General features: G+C 44.9%; 1 protein-coding gene across 2 annotated transcripts in view; it reads left to right on the top strand.

The window, feature by feature from the left end:
- The window catches only part of cd276 (CD276 molecule), a 55,786-nt gene that overhangs the window by 24,843 nt on the left and 28,946 nt on the right, over positions 1-1,997 (top strand). For both annotated transcript variants that reach the window (XM_008310934.3, XM_008310932.3), the window contains exon 4: positions 1,216-1,512. In XM_008310934.3, coding sequence (XP_008309156.1) covers positions 1,216-1,512 — 297 coding nt within the window. The remainder of the gene's footprint in view (positions 1-1,215; positions 1,513-1,997) is intronic.

The raw sequence follows: 1,997 nt of genomic DNA, 5'->3' as shown, positions 1-1,997 counted from the left end.
CGGCCCTCCCTGGGCCCCCCTCGCCCCCACCCCCCCACCCCCCCTGACTATAGGGAAGTGATGGTTGGTTGTCAGTTATGCAGAAATGAAATGCATTTACAATCACACCCACTCTGCCGGTTGGTCCATCTGGTTTCCACTGTAACAGTTTAGACCAATAAGAACTCGTCAGTCGATGGTTTGCTGTAATTCCAAGCCTCCCCTCCAGGTTTGCCGCACTGATTTTTTTCTATTGATTTGATCGATAATCAAAGTAATAAAGGCAGTTTGGATTCCAAGATTACCGTCTTGAATGTTTATTGTTATGAGTGTATAATGAATAAGCGCTTCTTTATTAGATTGCGTATGGATCGCAGTTTCACTTAACACCTTGAATTGATTGTGCTGAAAGTGATTTGACCCCGGTGCTTATTCACACATATACTCTAATTGTATGCAGTAAAATGTGCTGTAGGTTTTCCAAGGTGGACAGTGATTTAGGGTCATTTCTTCTCACCAGATGTAAGCAGGTGATAAACTGTTTCCTCAGGGCTGCTGGTCAATAAGCACTGATTGTGGTCTCTGTCATGGTCAATATGTGCTGACTTTGATTATTAGCTGTTGTTACGGTCAATTGGCCATCACTAACGTCTGTGCTGTGTGACTGCACCCCCACCTTCACAGCCCACGGCCCTTTATTTATTTATAATGATACTGTTTGCCTCTCCTCTCACATTTCTGTGTCTGCTGTGAGAATGTTCCGGTATTCTCCGAGGATGGGTGTGCATTAGGCAGTATTAATGAATAATATTTGTTTTCTTCTGGGATATGAGAGGGAAAACAATGTCTCTCACAGTGACAAATGGACTCAATTTTGTGGATCAGATTTATGGATGTTTTATTTTTAGCCAGAGCCTAACTGCAGAATTTCTTTATGGGATATTGGAAGAAAATGAAAAAAAAAAAAAAAAAAAAAAAAACCCCCTTCATAAAGATTTTGCCGGCGGTTCACGTGGACTGTTCTAGAGGTCAGTGTGTTCCAGACCACAGCGGTGGTTGTGTTGAGTTCCACTGGAGCAGCTCCACACACCGAGAACCTGGAACCTGGTTTGAGAGCGACTCATTTGTTCAGTGAAGAATGTAGTGGAGACGTGTGCGTTAGTTTCCAGAGCAGACGCCAACCTCACAGAACACGTTAACAGTCCGTTTCCCTGAAAGCTCTTTGTCTTCTCCCAGCTCCCTACTCCAAACCAGTGGTAACATTGGAGCCTGAATCCAACCTGCGACCAGGTGACGAGGTTGCCCTGACGTGCACAGCTTATGGTGGATTTCCTGAGGCCGGCGTGGTGTGGCAGGACGGCGCTGGGCGCAACCTCACTGAGAATATCACCACTTCAGTGGTAGCCAATGAGGAGGGCCTGTTCACCATGACCAGCGTTCTGACCGTGGAGTTGGAGCCCAACAGCACCTACAGCTGCCTACTGATCAACCCCCTGCTGGGGGAGGAGGGCAACGCTTTTGTCACAATCACAGGTGGGTGTGAGCCTTCGTCTTGATGAATTGCGTTCAGGTCTTTTAGTGAACGTCGTCGCCGTCTGTTCCATTACAAAGTAAACAGTTGTAGTATCGGCTCGCCGCAGTGGTGAACTGTCGTAGCAGCATTACCAGTGCAGACTAATCCTATTCCCATCATGCATTTGGAAAGTTTCTCATTAAAGTTCTTGAATGCGTTTGTGAATCGATCTTTGACTGAATTGTTATTCTGTACAGACTGGTTCTTTTTTCTTTCTCAGTCTCAGCTTCGCAGCAATGAATAGAAAATGATAAAATGTCCGATTCGGTCTAACGGGCATCGGCGACGAGTTTTTTATGTATTGTTCAATTATCAGCCTGTTATCATGACACCAGTGCTGTTTAAATATCTTTTCATTACACATTTCAGAACAGAGAAAATGTTCTCCTTCAAATGCCAAAATGTTTTGTCTTTTTGTTTTCCTCCAAGATGAAGAAGTGACAGC

Source organism: Cynoglossus semilaevis, chromosome 5 (assembly GCF_000523025.1).
Source record: "Cynoglossus semilaevis isolate Cse_v1.0 chromosome 5, Cse_v1.0, whole genome shotgun sequence".
Taxonomy (NCBI): domain Eukaryota; kingdom Metazoa; phylum Chordata; class Actinopteri; order Pleuronectiformes; family Cynoglossidae; genus Cynoglossus; species Cynoglossus semilaevis.
This window is presented reverse-complemented; position numbering and strand designations above follow the sequence as displayed.